Below are 27124 nucleotides of genomic sequence, written 5' to 3'. Positions count from 1 at the left end.
TACCTCCTTAGCTTAAAAATTATGAAAAAAAATCAAGTTGGATTGCCAAAAACACAATGATGTTAGTGTTCTCTCTAGCCTTTCCCTTGTTATCATGGACAGCTATTTCTCATTTCATGTAATGTTACAATTCAATTCTTTACCTTCTATTAAAATGCAGAACAACATATTTATGGCAACTCTCATTACCAGGCAACATATCCATTATGATATGCACATGACAGGCCGTACTCTAAACAACTAAAATCAAGTCCATCTTGGCATTAACAGATTTTATTTATTGGAACTTGCAGGAAAAAAAAAACTCTTTGGAATTCTGTGCCTCAAGATTCCTTTCCACAGACATACAATTGTATAACAATACTGGCCTCAAAAGATAATATATTTTACATATATGTTTAATAAGGTTAGCTGGATTTTATTTAATACTTAAATTGCATTTTTAAAGCTCATATAAATAGAAATGTAAGAACACTGAAACCAAAGTATTCAGTTTTAAGTTTCACAAAAATAAATGGCTAGATCTTTTTCGACATTTTCTAAGACTTATCACATCTTCAGTACCTTGCCTGCAATATGCCAAAGGTTTTCTTTCATAATAAAATCGAAATCCACATATATACTACGTAAAGGAGAAGGGAAAAGAAGAAAAGCTTTTTGCATTTGCCTGTAGCTACTGCAAAGTTCATTCTTCTGTTTAAAGTAGTCTAGCATTTCTTTCAGACTTGCTCTTTTAAGTTTTCTGAAAAATAACTCCTGAAGGTATTAAATAAACAAGAGAAAACAACGGGCTTGTTTTCTTGCAGAAAATATTCAATGTCTAATCACATTAGAAAAAAAAAGAAGGCAGGGAAAGTAAGAAACCTAACAGTACTAAACATATTCCATAATCCTACAATCCTAATGTAACGGAGAGTTTATTTATAGGAAATATTCTGCCCATATGTGCAGTAAGAAGTCATTTCTTGTTTTTGTTTTTAACAAAGGAAATATCACTAAAGCAATTGAATTTTACAGGTTAGAAGTATAAAATGGCACAAAGGGCATGTCAGATGTGACTTAATTTTCAAGAAGTATTTCAACTCCATTCTTTTATTTCCTTTTAAATCATTTAAAGTTATTCTATGGGTGAGTGACACTTTGAAAAATAAGAGTCAGTCATTTCACATGGTTATCTTCCTCATTGCACTAACCAGAAATGAAAGGAGCTAAACAGGTAATGACTAGATTCAGTGCTGTGTTTGTATAAACTTTTCCGTAATTTCATCATCAAAATTTGAGCTCTTTCATAATTTCAGCCATCAAAACTTCACAGGATGCCTGTGCATAACCTTTTGAGAAAATGGAGCACTGTGCATCCATGAAAACTGAAAAGGTAAAGTAATTCATCCCATGAAACGCCAGAATTTAGAAGCTGCTCCCTTCAGTACTGACCAATTGACTACTTTTATTCTGGGCAAAAGTACCTCTAAAAGGCAGATTACAACATTCAAAAAAAAAAAAGTTAATTTGATCAAAACTGCAAACCAGAAGCTATAATATGTAATTAGCTACATAATCCACTGTGACCAAACTAGCTTTATCCCAGTCCATTCAAATGTGGATAATCTGAAGAATTCCATCTGTATTACGTGTTACGGCTAATACAATACCAATAGCTTCCTTGATACACTACTTCAAATACTTTGTTACTTAAACAAACAAGGTAGGCATTCAAATCATTCAGGATCTTATACTTTAACATACTAAAACATAGATTTGGCAAAGAAGTTATAAAACAGGTATAATTTGCTTCACAATCCATGGTGAACTACTTCTCTTTACCTACATATGCAACAGTGGCTTTCCTAGGATTTTTCCTAGGATTATGTTTTTTTATTTAGGTTTCCATTTTTTATGGCATAGTCCCAACATCACACACTATCCTACACTGGAATCTCCGCAGGATGGTGGAGAAATACAGCCAAAGCTTGCATAGCAGAGGACTGTGCAAGAAGGCATACTTTGAGTGCAACTGTACAAAAAAAGTTTCCATTTTTTAACATTTGAGCAACTACCATTCATAGTAGAATTTGTTAACAGAATCAAAATAGTTAGACACAGAGGTATACCAAGAAAAACAAACCATGTATGAGCAACAAATAGAAAGTCAAGAAGCTGGTAACACAGTGAATCAATCCTCCTCTTTGTCAGCATAACCACGAAAATCCTGAATCCTACTTCTACAAATATAAGAACAGAATACAATCTCCAATTGCATCAAAATCTCCCTCAGTAATTAGACAGGCAACAGTAGCCAACCACTAGACTTAACTCACACAAAATCAATGGAGAACAGAAATGCCACACACACAGAGTAAAAAGGTATATAAAAAAAAAAGTAGTCACTGATCTCTCAGTCATACCTCTCCACAGTAGTACAAATACATCTTCAAAACTAAACATTGCTGAGTACTAGGAATTATAACCTCCATAAAGGCACTTCTCTCTCAGCACATTTAATTTACTCCACATCCCAGTCCCTGGTAGCTGCTTTGTGCTTCACAGGGGACAATTACTTATTACTTGAGGCACAGAAAGAAAGAATCTAGGAATCACTCTCCTTGTTAACATCCTCTTGTGCTCTTCAGAATTAACTCTTCTCTCTCAAGGCCATTCTATGTTTACTTTTCAATTGCCAAAATGCCATCATCATCAATGTCAAAAAAAAATTTTTAAGATGAAAAAAATCAACCTATTGAGGTGGTACCAATGCCACATGGTCTTTCTGGCAAATGACAGCCACTCTTTTGTAGCAAAGCAATGATAGCATCTAAAGAAGGAAGTAAACTGTGACTGTGTGCGCTTTGTACAGCAGACAAACACTGCTTTAGAAGCACGAACGCTAAGTCTTTTTTGTGTAAAAAGTGGCATAGAACATTAGATCAGAACAAAACCGTGTCATGACATTCAAAGGTATAAAGCCTCTATGTTTCAAGTCATCTTAAAAGCAAGTAGGATTCCACTTTTCTTGTTCCTCCTCAAAACCTGTTGCATAATCTCACTTCTAATAATCAGAAACCTCTAGTTTCCACTTTAAGTATTTGTAGGGCAAAAATTTTGTCAAAATAATTCACAGGTTTTATCCTCCTCAGAAACACTCTAGAAAACATGTAATTACAACTAACAATAATAATAATTCAGGTAAAGATCAAAATGCATGCAGGAAAAGAAGGCTTCCATCCATCAGCCACATTATTCTTTAAGTGAAGAAAGTTACTACAAGACACTTACCATCATTTTTTCAAACAGTGCTATGATTTCTCTTTCTGACAGGGGTTTTGGAACAAAATCCTCCACATCAGTAGTTGTGGATGACCAATCTGTAGAGTGGGACTGCTTCGTATGTGGCAGAGGAGGTCTTTCCTTTTTGCTTCCTGGAATTCTTATACTGGCAAATCTATCCAACTGAAAACAGAAAGGATATAATATATTACACAATGTTCCCATTCTGGGTAGTCCTAGTGGGTATTCTTGGAATCTTAACATTCTTATTTTTCTAACTTACCTATTATTTAACTGTGTTACTTTAAAGGGGTTTCCTAAGGATACGTATAATGGTCAGTTGTCTTAGCGCTTCAGTTAATAGAAAAGAATATGGAGAAACCATGCAGAACATGAGAATTTTATGGAAAAAGTTTTGAGGAAAATGCTATCTACAACACCAGCACAAGATTTATGAAGAGTTCTTCATAACCATTACACATAGAATAGGAAAAAGTAGGCTTATTTACCAAAGCATGGTTTTAAAATGCTTTTGCTTAGTCTGAAATGGCAGTACTTCTGACATTGCAATAGAATATACAGATATGCAATGAAATTACTTTTGATTAAAAGACAAGTTTGTATGACTAAGACACTGTTCTCTTTCTTCTTTATTTGAACTACATTATCCTAAACTTAGCACTTTTCTGTGTTACAATTATTTAAAAATTAGTTGAGGAGAAGAATAAAAACTTTCAGCTCCTTTGTTAAAGCTCTGTAGGATACACTCACAGTCTGATAAATAATCCTTAGCCTTTATCACCAACATGAGACAATCACTCTGACTTCACTTTGTTTTTTGTTTTTTCCTGGTTTGGTATTTAACTACTTTTCAGTAAAGACTTAACTAACTGGAATTTTAAAACATTTTCAGTGTTAGAGACTGTATATTTTAATGTACAGGCAGAGCCCAACAGAACACAAAAGCAGCTGACACTCAATTAAATGTGCTAAATCTTAATCATCTTTGTAGCAGCCTTTTGAACAGATGTGAACAGCAACATTAAACTTCTCAACACAAAAGAAAGTTACAGTAGCATTTGATGCATAAAATTTTGGACAAGATTTTAACCATATTGATAGCCTTACATCTTTGAAATGCTATGCAAAAAAATATTCTAAGGCTTCAATACACATTGAAGATGAATATCATGACATACCATTTAATAAGAACAAAGTAACCACACTAAATGACAAGTAAAGTCTGTGGAGTTAAGATCAGAGAGAACAAAGAAAATTAGAGGCAAAAACTGTGTACAAGTGTACCACTCTAGTCAACACAGAGCAGGAATTGACTATGCATGAAGAGAGGTTTAGAGGGGAAAAAAAATAAGATTTTAATTCTTCCTGTTCAAAATTGAAAGGGAACGTTTTTGGAACATAGAAATAGATTGCAAGCCACTCATACAGATGGTTGTAGAACATGCAAAAGCAGAAAATAAATATAGCATAAACATAAAAGAACTCAGCATGGAAGATAGGGCCCTTCAGTGTCACATCAAACCAGCAGGCAGCGTGGAAAGCACACTCTAAAGGAATAATTACACAGGCAGGACCCAGGAAGAAAGAGAACACAACAAAAGCAAAAGGGAGAGGAACATCATTGGAAGCAAAGTATAGAGTTGTCAGTGACAAAAGCCATCTTACATCTTGATCAGACAGCAATTTCCCTTCCTGTCTTTAAAAAAAAAAAAGTCTACGGCAAACAAAGGGTGAAGAAGCTAGATTGCAAACTGCAATGACTAGATCGGAATCTTAAAAACACACCATATTATAAGGGATCTGACACAGCCCACATGACTTCACCCAGGGCAAACTGTGCCTGACCAATCTTGTGGCCTGGTACTCCAATGCAGTGACCACATCAGTCAACAAGGGAAGACCAACAGATGTCATCTGCCTGGACTTCTGTAAAGCCACAATCCCACATGGCACCCATATCTCCAAATTGGAAAGAGATGGATTTGAAGAGTGGACTATCTGGTGGGTAAGGAATTGGCTGGATGTCTGGAGGCAGAGAGTGGTGATTGATGGTTTATATCCAGGTAGAGGCTGTTGACGAGTGGTGTCCCTCAGGGGTCTGTCTCAGGACTGGTGCTGTTCACTGTCTTTATCAATGATGTAGACAGTGGGATTGAGTACACCCTCAGCAAGTTTGCAGATAACACCAAGCTGGGTGGTACAGTCAATATAACAGAAGGAAGGAAAACCATCCAAAGGGACCTGGACAACCTAGATAGGTAACCTGAACTTAATGAGGTTCAACAAGTTCAAGTGCCAGGTCCTGCACCTGGGTCATGGCAATCCCAGACAGGAGTACAGGCTGGGAGAAGAACACAGTGAGAGCAGCCCTGCAGAGAAGGACTTGGGGGTTCTGGTAGAAAAAAAACTTGACATGAGCCAGCAGCATGTGCTTGCAGCCCAGAAAGCCAGCTGCATCAACAGAGTGGCCAGCAGGTCAAGGGAGGAGACTGTCTCTCTGTCCTCCCTGGGGAGGCCCCACCTGGAGCAGGACTCCAGGATGCCATGAAAGGCAGTACACCTGCTCCAAAAAAAAACGTGTTAGCCAATAGCTTCTCCGTGCCCATTTGCTATCTAGGGTACAACCTAAGAAACAAACCATTATATTTGAAGATTCTTAGTACTCAGATTTGAGGCAGAGGTACAGGAAAGACACTTAGGCTGAAGTAACAGATTTCAGCACATGATTCAGTGGGCAAAGAATTTGTAATTTAGATTTAAGCGAGGTGTGCCCTACGCTCTCCTGAAAAATCTCAGCCCTTTCTTTAGACCACTTGTTCCTCCAAATGTCTTTTTCCTTCCCAGCCCCTTCTTTACAGCTTTCATTCCCCAAGTGTCCCCTCTTCCTTCTCCTGCTCCACAAAGAGGAGCAGTAAGAGTTCGTAAGACAAAAGGAAGCTGGTCAAATGGAACCACCTTAGCCTGTAGTATGAAACACCCCACACAGTCCCAGAGCTACTCTTACTTCAGAGGAAGAGAGTTCAGGGACAAAGGCCAAAACATCCTTGAAAAGGGACATTTTACTTGCTTTTGCTTATTGACATGTTCAGTTTATGCTTTGCTTTTAACCTCCTTTAGCATGCTAGGCTGTATGATAGATATTTTGCAACACCACAGATTAGGTCATAATATTCATATTCCCCATAATTACCCAATTCTATACCATTTGTCCTAAAGAAGGGAAGCGTGCTCTCAGAATATGTTTGATAAGGCAGAACAAGGAAGAGAAAATCAGATCCTAGGATTACAAGCACATTACACATGTCGAATTATTTTAAATAATTTAAAACGATGCATTCTAAAAATATGAATTCCATAGATTAAAAAAGGAAGTTCACAACAAGACCTGAACAGTGTAGTGTGCACAGCACTGAATCTAGTCATTACCTGTTTAGCTCCTTTCATTTCTGGTTAGTGCAATGAGGAAGATAACCATGTGAAATGACTGACTCTTATTTTTCAAAGTGTCGCAGTAGCATCAAAATTAAATGCAAGGAATTTCTATCAAGACTGTGTGATAAAAAGCCATCCTGCACAAAGGAGCACAAAAGGTGGGTGGTTAGGCCCAAATACTACTTTCACCTAGCTTCTCCTAAACCCATCACGGGACCAGTCACCCCATCAAATCTCCATAAGCCAGGGGCACAATGGCACATGGGAACACCCCACATTGTTGACTCAGAGGAAGGTCCAGACTCCTGCTAAGGTTTTCCCAGCAGAGTTTCTTCCCCGTGGTCTAAGTGAGTCAGCATCCCATCCCGTGAGTCAGCACGATGAGCTCTCCAGAGCACCTTTTAGACTGAGGAGGGTCGCTGCGCTGCAGTATGGGACACATTATGAGATGCAGGGGAAAAGTATTTGGGGGTTGCACAAGACATCTTGGGACATCTCAGGGGGAGCCAAGGGCAGTGAACACGACGGTTCTCAGAGAATTGGAGAGGAACAAGAACAGGTAATGAAGTTACAAGGCATTTGGCTGGGCCAGTTGTATGTAAAGAGTTTGCTGGTTGGTATGCTTGTCCATCCACACCCTGCGCCCAACCACTGCAGTTTGTCTTATCTTAAGAAATTATATTTCCAGCTCTGTTCCTGAGTCAATTCCAACTCTTCTCCTGACTCTCTACTTCATGTGTATGGAAATTTATGTATCAGCAATATGAGTAGGACCATGGGTCTGAGGGCTGACGTGCCAACTGGAGAAATCTGAGTGTCCTTAAGTACCAGCAACTGGAGTGGGACCACAGTTGTACCAACGGTACCAGCAACTGGAACAAATGAGGGTGTGTGATCAGTAACGATCAGCCTCCATGTGAGGCGGTCTGTGCCAGCACCCAGGCTGAGGCTGCAGGGGCTCGTGCGAGCAGGTATAGATCCCTGCTACTGAAGGGATCATTGTGCGTGCATTTCCCCCAACATCACCGTGATCAAACAGAGAGGGGAATAGAATGAGGCTGTTGGCACTGCTTGTGTAAGCGCTGAGGGTGGCTAGCTGTGCTGATCAGTGTGGCCAGGCATACGCACGTACATTAGCACATCTGTGCTTGTGTGTACACCTGCTCAGCCCCACTACTGGTCGGACGTGGGGATGGGGAGCTGCAGCCTTGCCTCTTCTGAGTTATCACATTCATTTAAACCCCAACATTTTCCTTCCCTACCAGAAAGAAAAACTTATTCTGCCCCACATGGCTCACACACATATAGCCAACTTGCTTGCAAGGTCAAATATTCTTAGCGCAGGAACAGTATTTTTGCTACTTAAAATATTAATAGGGCTTAAAGCCCACACACTTGCTATCAAGCATTACACAATGTTCCCCTTCACTGTTTGAAACAATGAGTATTCTAGACATTCTCAAAGCCTATAAAAAAGCCATGACACACAATGCTAAAGAAAAAGATAAAATGGCAAGTCCAGATAAGCAGTATTCAGCCCCTCAGAGTTGATTTCAGACTGAATGCAAATTAGGTATCACAACTTGAATCGCTGATAATGAGAATAATAGCTGCAAAAGCCAAAATGAAGCAGCCATCACAGCATGAATGGCATCCAAACTTTTATTAGTTTTCTATTTCATAGTCTCTCTGTAGAATAATAGAGAGCCTATGAAATAAGAAACTGATTTTATGCACATACCGTGGACCTGAAGAACAAAATTATAACGAGATCCAAAAAATGTCCTAGGTCAAACCTTCTGGCTCATCCCACTTTCTGATCAGGTCCCTCAGAAGTGCATGTATTTGTGCTCTCACTTTGATCTCAGTGAAAACTTCTTATACCATTCTCCATAAAACAATACTGTCTATTGAACTTGCACACTTGATAATGCAGGAATCAGTGGATTAGTTATCACTAGATTAATTGCTGGCTCAACATCACATCAAGACCCATGCTGAACAAAGCATCACCTTCTAACAGAGCTGCAGGCAGGAATTAAAGGTATTACTCCACCTGCCATCCTGCCTTGCTCATCTTTATCTCCCCTTTTTAATTAACACAAATCGTTTATTGTTGTAAGATTATTATTTTTAATTAAAAATCCAACAGATGCATGTATAACCATACTCATGATTACAAAAAGAGCTCCTTAGTTCTGTCAGTGCTCCACTCCAGCCTTGATTCAATGCCTTTCTCAGGAAGAGAAAGCTACTCAGAAGAGAATAGGACATCCATAGAAAAACCCGATGGCATCAGCTGCTACTGATGGAAAATGACTTGCTAAAAGAATTTTCATGGGATCTTTGAGGCTGCTAACAACTGAAGGTGAAATTTTACACAAAACAGACACGCAGGATTACATGTCGCCCAATAAATCCAGATTCATTCTTACGGACACAGATGGTCTACTTAAAAGCACAGTTTTATTTGCTTTATATTGTTGAATTTGAACTAAATGTAAAAAACAAATGCCACAATAGATTCTCAAGCACATTTTACTGTAATTAAATTATTACAGCTCTCAAAACCCGTGGTGCTTGTATTCAGTTTCGAGTTAACTGAGCAATTTAGGTTGAAGGTGATTCACCATTTGCAGATGACAACTCCTAGATAAAAGTGATTTTCTGAGAAATGCTACTAATAGCTTTGCTTTGTAAATGTTCTGGGAGCCAACAATTCAAGCAAAATCAACTGGCATGGCTGGTCTTATTTACAGCCACAGAGAAGGAGTGTAGGGAACAACTGAAGTGATTTAGCAGCAGAGGTTACCTACATCAAGGACAGAACATTACATCAACTTGGTATTGGCTTTCTTCTCCGTGTCTTAGTTAAGCTCAAGGAAGCGAATGCACAAAGAAGGGAATAAAAAACCCAAACAGTTCTCAGATCCTCATATGAGCAGGTTCTGAGTGTCTTAATAGAATTATAACCAAGATTAATGAAGTGAAATATGATGTTTTGGGGAACTGTTTTCTGACATGCCTTTAGAGCACCTATATCAAACTTGGAAACACTAAGTTCATATTTCCGTAAGCACAGGAATACTAAAAACACTCACTCAAAGATCCTTGATACATGGAGTACTTAAGATTTACTGTCTAAAGAAGTTGAAATTCTTTAGACAGAGAAGAAAAACTGTCCACCAAAACTGTCAGTTGTGCATTTCTTCCAAAGTTCATGGTTGCTATAGCATGACGATTCATCCCCTCAGATACAATTGCCACAGATCTATGGGAACGGTACCTATAGCCATACTTGTAAAATAAATGAACAATCTTGACATCAATATTGTTTCCTCAGTTCAAGCCTGCAACTTCCTCTAAATTGACATTGCATGAGAAGGTGGAAGGGAGAGAGGAAAAAAATAAAAGCCAACTGTAGACATGATGGTCCTTCCAGCAGAAAGAAGCTCCCACCCCTATGATGCGGTGCTCAGTGAAAGACTTGGGAAACACCCAATTTGCTATGCTCCTCCCCCAGACTGAAGCCCTCAGACCCAAACAGGCAGTGGAAGAATGAGCATGACTCCAGAGAAAAGGAATAAATACCAGAAAGTATTTGTAGAACAACTTCTGACAGGGTTTAGTCAGACTTTTACAGAGATAATTTGGACTATGAATATTGGTATCAATGCAACTAGTAACAACTGGTTATTGTATAAAGATTAGATCCATAAAGTGAGACTAAAAATTTTTGACTTTGCATACAAAGTTCCTATTTCCTATTCCAAATTTCCTATTACTCATATTTGGAGCAAAAACTCGAGTGCAACATCTTGTAGGTCTCCAAAATTAAAAGTTACCATGCACACTGTCCACATATCTCACAATGAAGAGTTCATCTAAATGGTGCTAAACATAAAGTGGTGCACTTAATCCATTATCTCATAACTGGCTAAGCAACCTAAATTTTATAAAATACACCAGGAACATAAGCTATCTTTCTTTATATACTCTGTTTAAGCTATTTACTGTAGTGACAGGACCCCAGCATCTGGGGAGGTGGGAGGAGAGAGAACCAAAAGAAGCAGCTGCACCAAATTAGCAGGTACCAGATGGAAATACTAGGTTTATGCAGGATGCAAGAGTCTTGGTTATGACAGACACAATTCCATACAAGCTAGGTAAGCAGTAGCACAGTTACAGTGGTTTTGCCACAGAAGATATACTTTGCACTATACTGAAAAAGAAGCAAAGAACTAGTTCCTTCTTCTACCACAGTCAGATTCCTTGACTTTTCCTTTCTTACCTTTCTTTTCTTCTCCTGATCTTACCAGGTCAGACACGACGTGCCTTAGTCTGGACCTAAGCTAATATGCCAATGCAACAGCTGCATCCTACCATGTAGATTTGAGGTTTCTGGCATTAGTTCTGTAATCTCTGCATTTTGGTTTAGCGCCAGGAACAGTGATGCCTGGACCACATAAAGCACACAAGTCAAGTTATGCAAAATCCTCTCAAGGATGAATCCAACAGATTTGACAACCTTTAAACAAGAGGAAGAATCACTCTTGTATCTTCATATTCCGTTTGTCCAGCTATACCAAGCAGATCAATCTGCATCAACTTTACAAGACAGAAATTGTAAAATGTCATGCTCTGTTTCCATCCAAAAATCACTGTGCAAAGATCTGGAATGTTTCTTGAGAAGAAAATTAACCTAAAAGTCCCAGATTCAAGTGCTAAAAGAGATAATTGTTATAAATCCTGGTGTTTTCTTCTTTGTCCGATGAAGAGCAGACTTTCCACCCTAGACAAGTTTAAGGAGTATGTATTGCTAGAGGATGTTGCTGCACTACAGGAAAGTCTTTATTCTAGAAAAGTAGGAGACCTTGTATCACAGAAAAATCCTGACTACCTGATGTGCGTTGTTTGTTTACTACTTCTAGTACCTCATTAATAAGAGGCATGATTACAAAACTGTCCAGTTTTAGCCTAAACTGCATTATGGTAAGTACTGAACAAACTTCCCCTAGTGTAATCAAAAAAAAAAAAGCACACACAGACCATCAAGACACTGGCAATGATCAGTGAGCACAATCTAATAGATAAGATCTGGTATTAAGTATACAGGTACAAAACCTTTATTTCCTGCTTGATGGGATAAAAACAAGAGCATTGTGTATAGCTTCTCTTTCTGCAGGTGCCCCTCACATTCTGCCTTGCAAGTCTGTAGGATGAAAAACTAATGCCACGCTCCAATTTTCAAGATCATATTTTTGACTGCCCACTATTTGTATCCTCAGTAAACAGAATTTAATATCTGGAGAATCTACCTAACTACTACAGCGTAGCTCAATCTTCCAGACATCTTGTCAGTCATTTCAGTCAGACAAGTCAACAGCTCAGTCATGGAAGTCTGTGTATCTATTAGGGTGTTAGAGCAAAGAATTGCTACAACATTAACAACATAGAAAGGAGAGAGAGAGAGAGAAAACTCCTATGCCTCCATTTGAAATATTTATTAATCTTAGAGAAGGGGGAACATACAGCAAAATAAAGGTTGTATCAATTTAGTTCAGTGTGTTTGAAAGTAAAAAGAAACCACTACTTTCCTTTACCAGATAAAATATTTCATGTAAGATCAAAGAAGTTACTGACAAAGATTCTCAGTCAAAGACATCTTAACTTCTTTTTCTTCCCTAAAGCTTCAGAAGATTAGAAAAAAATAAAGTATATTCCTTCTTTGACAGTCAAAGATTAACTTCTTAGTATAAGAAATTCCACTGGTAGCAGTAGAAGCAGTAGAGCTTAGTAAGAGAAAGACTTACATAAACAGAGACGCACAGAAGAACACCTTTCATTAGATGACTTCTTATTCCCAATACGTTTTTCTCCCAGAGATGATTTTACCCTTCTTGGAAAGCACACCATTTAACTCATGGTAGAATATTACAAGTTATGGAGTTTAGGCCTGTACATAGTCACATCTTAAATGTGAATCATGAATCCTGTTCCTCTATATAGCACAAATTATAAAGCCTTTCCTTCTATACAGCAGCTCCTAAAAAAATCAGTCTACACAACTGATAAGCAATTTTAGTATGCACTTATTTTTTGTCTACATGTAAGCAGATTTCTTTTAAAAAAAAAATCTGTGTATTAACAATATTTTTGAGCCTTACAAACCATTTACCGGAGTGTGCAGCACTTGAGTTAGGAAACAGGCTTGTTTCCACTGTGGTCTTTCAAGTAGATACTTGGTCAGATACCTACTTGCAGCTCTTCTGTGCAATAAGTTTCCTGCCTTCATAGCGTCTGAACAGCAAAGCTAGAAGGAACATACATTAGTCCACTGTGTTCTAAAAACAAGGTGTTTTAGGTTTCATCGTTACAAGGATTCATCTTTATAAGTAGACAATTCATCGGCACCATCTCAGGAATAATCCAGTACAATCCAAATATGGAAAAGCAGTCTGCATTAAGGATACTGAAATTTTGCTAACTTATCTGAAATAAAATTAAAAAGAAAAGATACATATTCCATGGTTCCTGGTATACAAAACTGTATTTGTAAGAAACAGATTAGGATTAATAAAATATTTGTATTTTGTAAAGCATAACGCAGCTGAGAGCAAGTTACCATGCAAACTATCACCCATTGGAATAAATGATGTAAAATCTTTCCTTAAAAGCTACAGAGTAAAGGTGACAGTACCATGCTCAATGCTACCAACTCTGCACAGCTAATCAACAGTAACTGGATCATTGTTTCCTAAACTAAGGAACAGCACTGTTTCCCGGTGCAAGTGTGTTGTACATTGTCCAGTGTAAAGCTCTCTATACTTAGCTCTCAGCTATGCACAGAAGTATTTCAGCAGAACACTATATAGCAAAAAATAGATACCGAAGTCGTAACAACTGATCCTTAAACGTCTACAGAACATCATTTCTTAGGTGAATTCAAAGACTCTGTAGAACAATCCACTTTCAGAAAAGCTATTCTTATCAACCAAAGAATAGTACAGACAATGAATCAAGTGTATTTTAATTACAAGGGAAATAAAAACCTGTTTGGTGATACCCTCTTCTGCTGTTCAAGACAGATGAAGTTTGAGAAACACTGTTAGCACAACAGTGAACATACCTAACATTGTTTGAAGTAAGCATTAATGAGTTTTTACAAGCAACTGTTAGTCAAACATGGTATTTTAAGCCAGACGTGCAGTCTAAATAACTTTAATATTAAACATGCAATCATAGATCCCTTAATTATACCACAAATAAAATGGCACAATTATCTGTCAAGCTCATTTAGCCATGCTTACAACATACTTCTAGACCATCCATAGATTTTTCACTACTCAAACAGAGTATGTTACAGATAATTAACAGATTAGTGAGACTTTACTAATTAACTAAATTAACTCCCCAATTAAGACAGTTTCTTGTAGCAAAAAAGGTTGTTTATATTGCATTAGCAATAAGGTTGTTAGCTTAGCAAAGCCAAAGCGAAACATAAGTTGTCTTACCACATCATCAGTCAGTGTCTTGATATTTAAATGCTGTAAATCAAACAGGAAACCAGTCATGTCACAATTGTGTAGTCAAAAAAAAAAAAAAGCAAGTGTCAGTTACAGTTAATGTTATTCAAAAGAAGATGCAAGTTCAGTGTTGAATTGTAATAATTTCCTTCACAAGCTGTACTTTGTTGACACAGCAAATTGGGAGGGGGGGAAATACAGTGCAGACAGAAAAAAAATGCAATCTGATCTTTAAAAAGATTCACCATGCAGAAGAATACAGACAAAGGAAAGCTTGAAACAAGTTGTGTTTTATCATATTTACAGCTAAATATACTAGAACATATATATTAGAAAAAATATACTGCCCATAAGTCAGCAAATAGAATTGTCTTCTGGAAAAAGCTGTGCGGACTCCACCAAGGAATGAGTGAAGAGGTTTTAAGTCCAACGGAAGAACACAGATCAACTCAGCAGTTCAAAGCTCTGACTGCCAAGCTGCAATACTGAAGCAAGTAAGACTGTTCGCTGCTCTCAAGCAATGCCTCTTGCAAGTAGAACATGAAGTTCTCACGAGCAGAAACTCACACAAGTATTTCTGAACAGCAACATTCAAACATCCATGACCAGTTATTGCTATGGGAAACCACAGGTCCTGAACAAACTCTTGTTCCACTCCATTGCACACTGACAAACACAGCAAGCATTAGGACAGAGCTCTCATAAAACCCAAGAGGAGCAGCAAAGAATATATGGACTGAGAAGTCAGTTTTGCATGGATCCCATTCATAGCTTTTTGACAAGGCTGAGAACAGGCTCAGCAGGGAAATGGGAAGAACAGTAAGCCACACACTTGGTGATATTGACTCTTTCCCTATTCTTAGGCTCCCCTCCCTGCCTAGTATGCAAAGCTCGGCAGCACCTACAGCAATTGTCAAGGGCTATATCCAAATTAACCAGATTTAGAAGCTCTTGCGTTGTCATGACCAAATCAACAACACTTCAGTACTACTGCTTGCAACATCTTTGATGCCTCCTCCTTCAGTACTGAAGAGTATTTTGTGCTAAGCCAACTATTGTACTATGATAGCTCTACCCTCAGTCTTACCGAGACACTAAGGAAGAAGTGTATGATAAGTGGCTATGAAGTTAGAAATAAAAGCAAATCAAGTATGAGGAAACGCTCAGTACTCAGTGACACAATGCAAGTTAAACCACCAATAATAAAAACTGGAACTAGGTCAGTACTGAATACTTATGGCAACCCCGCTCTGTGCTACAGACAACAACAGTAAGTGGGAAAACACTTCAATGTAGCCAATAGATTGAAGACCTGTACCCCAGATTTACCACTGCAGGGGCAGATCAGACTTGTACCCCACACGCTGCTGTGGAGCGCTGTTTTATGACTCATTTTGCAAAACAGCTACAAGGACAACATAACAGATAACTTTTGCAATTTAAAGAGCTCCAGACTTCACATTTGGAAAGCTGTTGATATCTCTGTCTTTCAGTGATCAAAATTGCAAGAGAACACAGTAACACATGGTCTTACAATGGAACTTTGTAAGAAATAAGTATTTATTCATTTTTCATATGCTCAGCTAAGCCTCAAACAATACAGACACCATTGTAAAGCTCCTCCAGCATGGTAGGAGGCTGAGTAATCTGCTTTGAATGAAACTTTGAGACACATCAGACATCATGCCATTGCACTGACACACAGCACACCACATTTTAGGAACAGTCTGGATGTTCTGCAGCGCTCAGCAGAAGATGCTGTCAGCATCCATGGGATCAAGGGCACATGCTTCAGCTTCAGGTTTTGTTCTTTGAAAAAGACCAAGAGAACGGGATAGTTCAAGCCAGTGTTGTACCTTTCAATTACATCATGAAGTTTAGCAATGGAATTGACTGTTGGAAAGGTTAAAAGTTCCCTATGCTGCACATCAGAACACCTCATGATACAAGTCATCTGGCTAATGACTGGAGGGGAAAAAAGGAAAAAAAAAAGACTGCTGTGCAACCAATTAAAGACACCATAACGGCATAAGAAATTCAATATACAGATATGAGTCTCCTAAGCCTCCAGCTTACTGACTGCTAAGAGAGCAGGAGGCTGAAAATATCTGCCTAAGAGCTTATGCAGATAGTGTTATGGGACCTGGTTTGTATTTACAAGATTCCTTAAGAGAGCAAGAGAAACTCCAGAGTAACTACAACCTAATGTTCAAATCCTTCAGCATTCTAATATTAAAGTGCTGTAAGACATCTCAGAAGATGTTAGTCTGTGAATATTATGGTAAAATACTTGTAAGTTAGAGAAGCTGGTTAGAACATGACAACTCAGGCAACCTTTTCCTTCTCCCTCACCAAATCCTCCTCCTCTGGCAAGGATGCATAACGTAAAACCAGTTGCTACTAGCATTTGACGATACAAAGATAAGGAAAATAACATGGCCTCAACAACAAATATTTTATCAGACTATATGCTAGGTTGATCTCTTTTAATGTCCTTCCAAGAAAGAAAGAAAGAACATCTCACACAAATAAAAACACCACACATATACAGCTTGATACATAAAGAACAGCTTACAGACTACACAAGAAAAGAAAGAAAACAGACGAATTTAAACAAGATGCAGTGAGTTTTAGAACTGGATGACTTAAGCCTGGATGTTGAAATTGTACATTACCTAGACAAAAAATGTACATATAATCACACAAACCCACGGTACCTTTTTAAATTAGCAGGCAAGAGAGAAAGAACTCATCACACACTGCCATTGATTCTATCACCAAAAAGATTCAATACAAGCTGTTTTTCCCCAAACACGATCCCACAGTAGAAGCACAACTGTAGGTTGTAAGGAAGCCTGTGGACTCAGTCACAGAGACGTAAGTTAGATTATAACAGTGGGTGTTATTACTTTAGGAGCTCCTTTGTCACAATATTCCCTCAGTAATTTTGCTACCTCAGTCTGTAAGTGCACTTTAGAAACTGCAGTATAACCCAACAGCATCTCCTACTTTTAATTTCCAATATACTACTTCAGCGTTTATTTAATGGCTTTTTCACACATACACTCTTTCTTTGTTGCTTGGAAAGTAGTTTGAAAAGCAATTAAGGGCAAAATTATCTTAACATGACAGTTTCTACATAGCGATATTCTTTAGACATTGATGAGTTAAACTCAAAATTGGTGCTTACAGGTAAGATTATATAACAAAGTGCTAGAACACAGCACTAAAATTTAATTTCATAACCCACAGTGTTAATTCATGCCAACAAAAATAACAGCATGAGGAATTTACAATTTTACAAAGCAGCAATAAAGTGTTTTAGGTAACATCTGTTCAGCAATCATTTCTTTAAAAGACTAATTTAGATTCAAGGTCTTACACTGCAGTGTAACTGCAGCAATAACTCAGTCACTTCATAATTAAAGATATTGACACAGATCGGTCTTACCTTTCTCCTCTTCGCCAGTCAAACAGAAATGCTTTTGCTTTTAACTACATCTTTCTTTGATTTATAAATGCTACTAAATGCGAGTGTTAATTTGTCTATTTCTAACAGATCGGTGCAAACAAGAAAGTTTCTTGACTCATACAAATTTCATAAAGAATTTAATCAAAAACATAACCTGGAAGTCACTGAGGACTGGTCAATGATATACTGATATTAATAGAAACACTTCTAACTTCAGCTAGGAAATGAAGATGACATTTTGAGGACTAGCACCTACGAGGTGCAGTCCCAGTAAAGTGCAACTAAAAGTCACTTAAGTCATCCAGCACCCACTTCCATGATTTCCTAACATTTTGAGTCAAAAAATAAAAGTATCATAGTGGCAAGCAGTTGCTGAGTAGATATCCGAAGTTTCCTACTCAGTTGACACATACATGGAAACATGTACCACCTCTGCCATTCTTCAGTCCATTTCTGCTTTTTACCAAACTCTAACCCTCAATGGTGAATGTAAGAGCTTTCAAAAAGCTAAACTACCACCGTATCATAGCCTATCTTCCACCTTTCCAAGAATCCCACTCTTCCAAAACCCTGGACCTGCTGAATAAATCCAAGCAGGTAACTGCTTCAAAACTAACCACCACTCTTTTTTTTTTTTTTTAATGTTATTTTACTGAATCATAACAAAGAGAACTGAGGAACTACAAGTCACATTCACTTCTTCTAAAAGCTAGTTTATTTGGGAATGCAGTACTTCAAGAAGACATTTAATTGGAATTAACAACAATTTAGCCCAAAGACTCTTCCTCCCTCCTCTAAATGAAGTGGTAAAAATCAAGAGTTTTTCCTCCTGCTAAACAAGAATATTCTTAGGGGGAGAAAGAAAAAAAAAAAGGTGCATGTTAACACTGTCAATTTTGTTAACCAGCAATCCAATTTCACCTTAAGGTCTGTCAGGGAATGAAACTCTTTTCCAGACCAGCCTAACTACTGTTGACTTGGTAGCTCCCAAGTGATAGATCAATACGTTGCATTGACTGGAACAGACCAACTTGGAATTTATTTTGAAGTCTTTGTCCTAAGAAAAATTAGGCTAATACAATCTGGATGACTTTAGTTCACTGAATCTAATGGCTAATTTTAACCGCATTTGATAAATGTATAATACAAAAGAAACATAATTCAGGTTAAATGAATAAGTATTGCACTCTAAGTATGCCAAACACAGAAAAGGCTCACCCTGTATTTATGACTGGATTATAGATAATTCAAAGGGGTGAGGAGAGGTTTTATGTATTCTGACACCAAACTAATTTAACTAATGAAAGTATATTGAAGATGTATTACATGGAAAGTTAGATATGAACAAGTCAAGGCACATATACCACTTTTCTCACCATTCATCCCCACCCCCACCAATGTCTCCTAAGAAAGCAGGAGGTAGAGAGGAAAGAATTTACCAATTTTAGTTTTAAGAAGTGACAGGTATTCTTTATGTCAATATCTTAGGGCAGAAATGTATGATGTGACAGAAAGAAAAGCATTTCTCTTAGTACCCTTCAAGTGATCCAGCCTAAATCAGAGAAGCTGGTTAAGGTCTACAACCATTAGCATTATTTAGATATTCACAACCTGTACTACCACATCTGTTTCTTCAGCAGAAGATTACTATTTGGGACAAACCAGGGATTAGAGACTTCAGTTCAAAGGTTATAGCACCTACAGCAACTCCTTAAATTTTGGGGCATGGAATTGTCTGCTGCTCTTTAGTAACTGTTAACTTCCACAAGTGAGATTGTGAAACTACACTCCTCCCAGCAGTTTACATGAAGACAGAGACAAAATCCCCATACTCTGCTCAAGGAATATCAACTCTGACTCTTTTTAAGGCCTTCTGCGTGCTAATGGCCTATCTAGAACACAGCCCAGGTTAGAAAGAGAACTGTCATTCTTCAGTACCATAACAACATCCCAAGGCAACATCTCTGCTTTGAGGGTACTTATCAAGATGCAGTATGGGACTGCTGTCTAAGGTCAAACACTTTTGAAAGTTGCAAACACAAGACATTCTCATGAATTCAGGATATTCTCAGTCATCCCTACTTACAGAGTTTCGGAAACTGGGGGAAAAATATGTAAAGCCACACCCTCAAGATGACCGTATACAAAAGTGAAGTAAAATTCCCAAATTCAACTTCCCTTGCTTTCTGTGGCTTGGTGTATATATATATATATATATATTAATATTGTAGCCTCAAAAAGCCAGTCAGCTGATGCCCACATCCTCACATGCTCAAAGCCATTCTTTGATACGTGCCTAGACTTTCCAGGCCAGACAAAAGAAACTCATCTGCACCAAAAGAGAAGCATCCTTTCACTGAAGAGCCAATCTGACTTCATCTCCAAAAAGAAATCACAGTGCCTTGCATCACATATCTGGCAGTGTTATAATTCCTACAAGTTTTTGTATTTCTATTTTAACACATGGTCAAAGGGGGGACAGGGGACTGCTGGCAACACCTTAATTCCTTCTCTCCCCCCAACCATGTGTTAAAACATTGGAAATGATGGCAATACCCTATTTGAGTAAGAACTTAATAGCTATTTTATTGCCAGTAAATAAAAGATCTTGACCTCAATACTGTTGTCAGTCTCCATTACAAACAAATCTGTGTCTCCTGCTTCCCACAGGAATAATCCAGCCCTCAAGTCACAGAGCAGTAATACATTCCAACCTTTCGGAGTGGGCAGACCACACAGGTTTTCCTCCAGGGCCCCTAGGCTGAAGAATGTTCCCAGCCATGTCAGCTGCATGGCTAAAATGCAAGCACCTGTAGAAAACACTTAACCAGTTATGAAGATGAGCAAACAGCTCTTGGCCACAGGTCTAGACCAGGCTGGATGGGGCCTTGGCCAACCTGACCGAGTGGGTGGCATCCCACCAGATGATCCTTAAGGTCCCTTCCAACCATAGTCATTCTGAGATTCTGATTCAATACATGCACATTTTAATGTGCAAAAATAGGCATGAGGCCTCTGCTTGAACAGCAATCAGAAAGCAATCACAACACAAGAAGGATTCCAGGAACCAGGAATGCCAGGAGCAACTTGTGACCTTCCCAAACAAGTTTGTCCAGCCAGCAGTTTGATATCACGTATTGGCTAACTGCAACTACCTGCAAGTGAAGTATGGCACACCTTTCCAAAAGCTCCAGTGACAGCTACTCAGGTACTGCACATTGCGCAAAGAGGCCTTTGAATCAGGAATGTAGTACACAAATATTACAGTAATTGTTCTATAAGTGCATAGCACAGCTCAGAGCACGTAAGCTGAACATAAAAATTAATGTGTATCACCTCAATATGGGCATGGCATGCACCTGGTCTGTGTGTGGTGGATACAAGACTTGTAGAACATGTATTTATCCCAGTTTTACCATCTGGAAACCTCAGGTAGTTTATAGCAAGCACGTATTACATACACATTATTTTGTAGGCAATTGTTTGCTCTTCTGAGCTGCCCAATTTCTTGGTGTGCTAACCAAACCTTGTAAAGGCATGGTTAGGAAGAACTAAATCCTTTACATTTAGGAGTCAGTTTTTCACTAGAGAGGTCACACTGCCATGACAAAACCAAACGTGACAGTCCCAGTAGGAGTACCATCACTTCAGGGCTGCAGACCTCCTGGATATCGCGCAGCGACTAAGAAAATAAAGCTTTGCCAAAAAAAGACCTGAAAGCGTGTGCTGCGAGAGAAAGCGATGCCCTTTGAGGAAGGCCAGGCAGAGGGGACAGGGAGCAGGGGGGCAGGAACCTCAGCCGGGGGGGTGGGGGTGGGAGGTGTGGGGGGGTTGTACTCACGAATTTGGGCTTCCTGCCCTCCACGGCCTCCGGGGCGCTGCCGGCCGCGGGCGGGCCCTTCCGACGGAGCCCCCCGGGCTCCCTCCCGCCGCGGGATGGCGGCGAGGAAGGGGCGCGGTAACGGGGCCGCTGCGACTCCATGGCCGTGCCCGGGGGAGGAAGGGGAGGAGGAGGAGGATTAGAGCGGCTTAAGCCGGGCAGAGCGGGAGGGAGGGAGCCGGGGGTAAAGCCGCCGCCTCCAGCCGGCGGATTTCCAGGCGACAGCCCCTAATCCCGGAGGAGGGCGGCGAAGCGGGGCAGGGATGGGGGTGAGGAAAGGGCGGGGGGGGGGGGGAGGGATGGCCAACGGCCGCTCCCTAACGGCCGCCAACGGCTGTCAGCGCCCGAGAATGTGCGGCCGCCACTGCCGCCGTCCGAATCGCCCCGCCACTGCCTCGGTCCCGCCCCCCGGCCTCCCCACACCAGCCAATCGGCGGCGGCGGAGCGGAGGCGCCTCTTCGCGGTTGGGTGGCCTCCTGCCAATCGCCTGTGAACGGGCTGGCGCGGGGTAGTAGTGACCGCACCTGGTAGCGCGCACCCGCACGCACTCACCCCCAGCCGGACTACGTGTCCCAGGGAGCACTGCGGCACGTTCCCGCGCAGGGAAGCGGTGGCCGCGCGGCGAAATGCATGACGGGAGCTGTAGTCCCGAGGAGCCTGAGGGGGACATGGCGTGGGGTGGGAGCGGCGGGGAGGTCCGGGTCAGTGGGATGTCGAAGTACTTTTTGTATTATTTTGGTGTGGTTTAATTTTGGCCCTAATAAGTTTTATCCCGCTACATAAAGCGAGGGAAGCGGTGGTTTGTGGTGCTTGGCCCAGACAGGGTGGTTCCCTCAGTGGGTGAAGGGTGTGTGTGCGGAGAGATAAATGCGAATAAACGATATATTTGTGCACTTACAGAATGGTGTATGTTTGTCTGACACACGTTTGTTGGTACAAGCTCTTCAAAAGCCGAGTAACGCAAGGGAGAGATTGGCCCTATGGAAAATAGCAGCAGTATTTGCACTGACCAGGATTTGGGGTTCCCCTGACTGCTTCAGGATGGGATTTGGGGTTCCCTGACTGCTTCAGGACAGGATTTGGGGTTCACGATGGGCCCAGGAGCTGTAAACTGCCGGCAAGGCCAACACAAAGTAGGGAGGGAGCTGTGCCTGCATTCTTTGTTTATTGAAGGTGGTTTTGTTTGTTTGTTTGTTTGTTTGTTTTTTGTAACAGATGGACCTCCAAGATTCTGCATTTTATGGGGAAAAACACAAGTAAATAGAGATCTCATTGCCCCATAGATTACTGAATTTTATATGCTTGAGAAAGGAACTGAATTCTTGTCAATGCACTCGATACCTTGCATTTATCTTAAATTAACAGTAGCTGGAATAATAATGAAAACTGGTGGCATATATAGAGGAAAAAGTGTTTCTAAATCTCAAAGTTAGGCATCATTAAGAAAAAAGATAACATTTCTCATTTGTACCTAGACTATTTTCTGAAGCAGCACAAGTTTTCTTTTTCTTCTGTCGTTCAGTAAGAACGATGCTCAGGTTCCCATACTGTTTTTATCATTTAGCATTGTGTTGAGTGCAGTGAAAATAAAATGTCCCACCACCACCCCAAAAAAATGCATTACACACAGCTTCCAAATACCTTGAATGCCTTCCAATGCAATGACATAGAATTAAAGATCTCCATTTCTTAGCATGACTCACACAAGTAGTGACCTACAAAATGTAATGCCTGCAATTGTGTGGAGCTCCAATAAAATGCAGTAAGCAGCATTCAGTCCCAAACTAGACCTTTGCAGGACTGGGATCCAAGGCTGGGAGCTGTGGGGCTACTTACAGTAGATGCTGGAATTATTTGAATACATTAAACTGTTTGTTCTTTGGCACATTTCTATAGATCTTTTGTAAATTTATATTGGAATTCTTTGTGGAGAGTATAATTAGCACGACACTGTTTAATGTCATGGTTAATGATTTCCTGGAACATTTGATTAGAAAATTAATCAGCCTATGTATGCATATGATAAAGCTGTTTAAATGGACCTCCTAATTGCACTGTGGTAGAACACAATGGCTTGTGCCAATATATCACTTTCAAAGTACTGTATTGCAATAATAGAGAAACACTACAGAGAATAATTTATTAGACAATTTTACTAAGCCAAAAATAAATGTTAGTATTTTTGATCAATTATTATTATGTTTCACACTGCCCCTCTTGTGCTTCTTAGGTGCTTGACAGAACAAATACACTCTTCCAATAGCTTTGTTGCTCAAGATTAATCATAACTGAGGAGAACGTGTGAGAATGAATCAGTAATACCGTAACTGTGCAGAGATTATACTTGGAGCTTGCATACTGTCTGGAACACGCTTATAGCTTGGTAATTTTGCATTATCTTTGTTCTGGAATGAGAGTTTTTCAGTTATAAAAATGTGTGAGACGAAACAAGTGCATAAAGTTAAACATAGGGATATTTCCAAAATCTGTCCTTTGAATTGGTGATTTAACTAGACTCTCCCAATTCTGTTCCATCTCTTTTTTTATACTGTGACTCAAGTCTTAAACCTACAAAAATTAATACTTTCTTGATATTCATTTTTCCAGGGAGGCAGTTTTTCAAATAAATCCCTGTGTACTGCATTTGTAAGCTGGCTTTTGACCAGGTTTAGGCAGTTCTCCATATTTCATTTAGAGATGCCTAGTTCTTGCCTATATGAAGAATATAAAACAGTTAATTAACTGTTCTTTACTTACGTACGTCCTCTTAAACTGTCACATAAAAGTTACGAAGGATTTTGTGAGCAATGTTGTTGTTTTTATACAGCAATCATACAATTTTAACAGTCTTTATTGCTAATGCTATGTAAGTACTCCAGCAAGCAAAACCTTCCAGAGCCCCAGTTCCCGTGGCTTGGCAGGAGCAAAACAAATGACTGTTGGAAGTGACCTTCCAGGAAAATGATTTCTTCTTTCTCTCATGAAAAGCACCAAACGGGCTCTTCTGTTCCAAATCCCTCAAACTTGCACAGCTATTGTAAATCATATCAATTGACTATGTATCTTAGACCTTCCCTAACAGTTAATAAAGTACTTACACCGATATTAAGTTATAGGATTGCCAAATTAATGCTCATAGAAATTAAGTTGGAAAAGCACAGCCTGTCTTCATGTTAACACATTGATGCTGTTTCTTAGAGCCCATTGATGCTGTTTGTTATCTAAGGAACTCTTTGACAGTTGCATTTTCCTGTTTTAATAGCAGCCACTAATAATTTAAATGTACTACAATGCGATATCCTTAAATGCAACCTGTGGGTTAGGTGTTACTTAATTTTCACAGCATGGGTATTTTGAGAAGCCTATTATTCCATTATTAAGATAAATGGAGATAAAAACTCAAATTGTTCATATATTAAATTTACTAAAGAACCTGGCTTATCATACTAATAAGTGAACAAATTTATGTTAAATTTATGAGAAAACGTATGTTGTGCATGTATTAAATAGAATTAAATGAAATTTAAATTAATTTAATAAAGTTTTGTTGAAGAAAATTTACTATGCTTTTTCCTGTAATAGAAATAGCTGGAATTCTTGTGCTTTCTTGGAAATCATTTGATTGTCATTTAATCATATGTTATTTTATATTATGTTATGTTATAATACAACATATACATATATATATAGTGTGTATTTATTTGGGAAAATGAAAATTTGTGGCTAGAACTCTATGTTGTAAGATCACGATTAACAATCAGAAGAAGAAATCGACTAGAATTTTTCAGCCTAACAAAACACTTACCTGACGTCCTTGACGTCCTTACAAGGGAAAAAGCTATTAGAAATTTTCTGATGCACAGTTACATAGTTATGAATAGTTGCAGAGTTATGAGTCTACTGAAATGGGAAGAAAAGGAGTTTGGGTTTTAATAGTCTTTCCATACAGGACTGAATTTTTCTTTTGCCTAAGCTCTTCAGCGAGAAAACTTCCATTTGCTATGAATATACTTAAAGGGAATCAGAAATCTGAGTTTCAGCTAAACTATTAAAAAAATAATAATTTTCCTTGAGATTCCTTGGGTTCTTTTTCGGTAACAAGATCATTTTACTCATGCGGTGGTTTAAGAATGGGTGATGCTATTTGTCTTATGAAAATGCTTTATTAAAAGCATTAAATTATTTGGTATATTTTAGATTGTAGTAGGGCCTTCTGACAGGACATGTAATTAAAGAAAATGGTATCTTATCCAGGAAGATCAATTATTTGTAGAGATAAGCAGCTCTGAACCATTTGGATCATAGATTTGGTAAAGTTGAACTCAACAAGCCTCTTGGCACATATATTTCTAGTTTCTTAAAAATCTCTGAAATAGTTTCTTCTGAAAACAGTTGTTTTCTTCCTTATCCCTTAAAAAAAAAAAAAAAAAAGAAAAGAAAAAAAAGATATGATGGTTGTCATATTTATTGCAACTCATTTCTGCTACCAACAAAAATACTTTTGGAAACCTGAAACTTGTTGACTTTGATTCTGATTTTTTATTGCTTCTTTTGGGCAGTCACACCTGTACAATGGTAAGTACCAGTCTTAAGTATCAATGCAATATGTATCTTGTAACAGTTATAAAAAATACTCAGGTTGTGGAGAGATACTATAAAAGGAGGGCTCCTTTTCTGTTATGTGCAGCACTGAATTCCAGACATTTAACAAAGATGTAATTAGAAGCCTCAGTCTGAAATGAAATTTCCACTGAGATTTGTCTTTATACAATTATACTTATACTTTTATACAATTTTAGTTATTACATAGGAGTTGTTACTGAAGAAAGCAACAAAACAAATGGTTTCAGCAGACTCTGCTGGTACTGAATCACAGAATCATTTAGGTTGGAAAAGACCTTTAAGGTCATCAAGTCGAGCCATCACCTAACACCACCACCATGTCCACCATGTCCCTAAGTGCCACGTCTCTTATATACTTCCAGGGATGGTGACTCCACCACCTTCCTGGGCAGCCTGTTCCAATGCCTAACCACCCTCTCCATCAAGAAATTATTCCCGACATCTAATCTAAACCTCCCTTGGTCCAACCTGGGGCTGTTTCCTCATGTCCGTGTAGCTGTGTAGCAGAATGTAAAGATGAGAAAGGTATCTCTGAAGACAGCGTATGTCACAGTCCTGTTATTGATTTTATATCAGTCATAACTTTTTGAAATGTCAAACAAAATTTTACATCCAATGTATTTATTCACACTTTTTTCTGGCTAGAATTTAAATTAAGGACTTTCAGAAGTAGTTGTAGTCTGAATGTCACCATTCTCCTTTTTGAAGCTTTCAAAGTCACCCTGTTAAAGATGAGGATATAAGAAGTAGAAAGTAGTTTGCTCCATTAATTTATTGTAGATTACATGTTACTAATAATTTCTCACAAAATATTTTAGGCTATCCTCTCAGTCAATTGAGGAAATTTAATATACCTCCTCCAAGATACTGCCTAGATAGGAAAAAAAAACAGTGAAGAAAGTCCAT

The 27124-nt window shown here is 38.9% G+C and overlaps 1 protein-coding gene across 1 annotated transcript in view; it reads right to left on the bottom strand.

The window, feature by feature from the left end:
• The window catches only part of DIAPH3 (diaphanous related formin 3), a 238784-nt gene extending 216850 nt beyond the window's left edge, over positions 1-21934 (bottom strand). The window contains 4 exon segments of the mRNA XM_040540797.1: positions 3274-3447; positions 12896-13030; positions 14232-14264; positions 21557-21934. Of these exon segments, the coding sequence (XP_040396731.1) occupies positions 3274-3447; positions 12896-13030; positions 14232-14264; positions 21557-21697 (483 nt within the window). The 5' untranslated portion in view covers positions 21698-21934.
• Positions 21935-27124: the final 5190 nt, after the last annotated feature.

The sequence above is a fragment of the Cygnus olor genome, chromosome 1 (assembly GCF_009769625.2).
Source record: "Cygnus olor isolate bCygOlo1 chromosome 1, bCygOlo1.pri.v2, whole genome shotgun sequence".
Taxonomy (NCBI): Eukaryota; Metazoa; Chordata; class Aves; order Anseriformes; family Anatidae; genus Cygnus; species Cygnus olor.
The sequence above is the reverse complement of the archived record's forward strand: the minus strand, read 5'-3'. Positions and strand labels throughout refer to the sequence as shown.